At 41.6% G+C, this 2,001-nt stretch overlaps 1 protein-coding gene across 1 annotated transcript in view; it reads left to right on the forward strand.

Annotated features, from left to right (window-relative positions):
* ltk (leukocyte receptor tyrosine kinase) overlaps positions 1-2,001 on the forward strand; it is a 66,210-nt gene that overhangs the window by 38,034 nt on the left and 26,175 nt on the right. Inside the window, exons 7-9 of the mRNA XM_005724102.2 lie at positions 913-1,013; positions 1,155-1,315; positions 1,686-1,780. Of these exons, the coding sequence (XP_005724159.1) occupies positions 913-1,013; positions 1,155-1,315; positions 1,686-1,780 (357 nt within the window). The remainder of the gene's footprint in view (positions 1-912; positions 1,014-1,154; positions 1,316-1,685; positions 1,781-2,001) is intronic.

Genomic DNA, 2,001 nt, shown 5'->3' on the forward strand with positions numbered 1-2,001 from the left:
AATTATTGCGGTGTGGAGTGATGGGAAAATACCCTCATTTGTTTTTGAAGCTTTCCTTGTGTCAAAACTTCTTAATTTTCCTTTGTTGCAAACAGGATTTTTGCATTTACTCTTTTTTAATACACAGCCAATGACGAGAATGCTTGTTTTGATGTTCAGTAAGTAAAAACAATAAAACCGCTATTGCTGCATTGTCTGAGAAGCATTGTCAGGTCATTTCTAGTTCGCAGTGTAACTTTAAAGCATATGTATGCTTGTCAGAAAGACCTGACGGGTGCTACTCCTTGTTCACGAGGGCTTGCCGCAGCAGGTAGCGCCACGTATTTGATCTGGCAACATTTTTACGCTGGATGCTCTTGAAGCAACCCCAAGGGGTGTAAGTTTCTTCCCAGGATTGAACTGTGGAGCTTTCGTTTGTCAGGCAAATGTAAAACACTGCAGGAGGTTTTTTTGCATGTCGAAAGAGGATGAAAGCAGGATTGCCAGCAGAAGATGAAATAAAAGATGTAATTGTAACTGGTAGTTAATATGCTCTATTCAGGTTGACTGAAATGTCAGCTGACCATCTTGTGGCTGTACACAAGTCATTTAGCAAGCAAATTAGTGTCCGGCATTCATTGAGACTAGCAGAGCATTGCATTACATTTACAGCTCTGTTAACCTCAATGCGCTTTAGTCTACAAGTCACATTTTAACCCCACATTCATACAGCACTTTATTCTTTTAGCTTTAAGTACTTTATCTGCCTCGCGTCTATGGCCAATTTGCGTCTCCATAAAAGTCATTACTTTTATAAGCTGCTGGTTTATGTTGATCAATAAGAAAGATTGATGTGGGTTCGGCTCAAATATCTAACTAACTAGCTAAATCACATAACCTGGTAAATGTGTTACATTTATTGTCTTCCCCTAGGGCACTTCTTGTTTCTCCCTGTCAGAGAGAGTAATTCACTTAAAGAAGCGTTCGTTCAGAGCTCTGCATTCCCTCGTCCAGTCTCTTCTGTTGCTTGCCAGGTCAGTTACTCGCCTGACGTAGTAGTTGAATTATTCAATTTAAGCATGTTTGATTGTCTTGTCTGTGTCTGTGTGGGGGAGTTCAAATCATACTAAATATCTCACCAAAAATCTTAATAAAATTCATCTCTGTTTGTGTAGATGCATTTCTCTCTGTACCTGCGTGGTCATTTTAATGGCTCGTTGCAAGTGGCTATAGAGGAAAACGGGACCGTCGCCGCGGTACCGGTCTGGGAGAGGAATGGTCAAGCCGAAGATAACTGGGAACCGGTTGCCCTGGAACTGACTGACCTTCATCACGGGTACATAAGAGGAAAACAAACAGGGGGAGGGATGAAAGAATAAAGGCTGATCTCTCGTGTGTTAAAGGGATGATGTGTCGTTGAGGTTTACTAACCTCTTTTTCCCATGGAGCCCCATAAAGTTACATTTTCTCCTTTGTTTTCCCCTGTCAGAGATAGTGGAGCTTAGGGATGAGTACATGCTTTAGGTCAGTGATAAGAAAAGGAAAATTGCTCCTTTCATCTAAAGAATGTGTAATCAGATTTAGTGCTCATAATAAAAGAGATTTCACTCCTACTTTACTCTGAAGAGTTTAAGTACACTCACTGGGATTGAAATCCTGCTGCTTTCTCATAAGAAAAGACAACTGTAATTCTCTGATTGCTCCAGGTTTCGTGTTAAAGTGACAGCTGTGTGGGGACAAGGCTCCAATGCTGACGTTGCTCTAGATGACATTGCACTTGGAGCAGCCTGCTTCCAGTCAGGTAAGCTAAGATCACACAACCATTAAGTAAAGCCAATACAGATTTCTTTAAAAGTTCTCAAGGGCTAAAACACACATTTGTCTTGCTTTACCGCATATTTAGTCTTTGCTTTCATAATGATCGGTGCACTTTATGAAATCAAACTGCGGCTGAGCTTGGGAGGAGCACAGAGAGACCTCCCCAACTGCTGTGTTTTGTTCAGCACCACAGCGGCCCTCAGC

This window comes from Pundamilia nyererei, unplaced genomic scaffold (assembly GCF_000239375.1).
Source record: "Pundamilia nyererei isolate P.nyererei 1_Seehausen unplaced genomic scaffold, PunNye1.0 scaffold00010, whole genome shotgun sequence".
Classification (NCBI taxonomy): Eukaryota; Metazoa; Chordata; class Actinopteri; order Cichliformes; family Cichlidae; genus Pundamilia; species Pundamilia nyererei.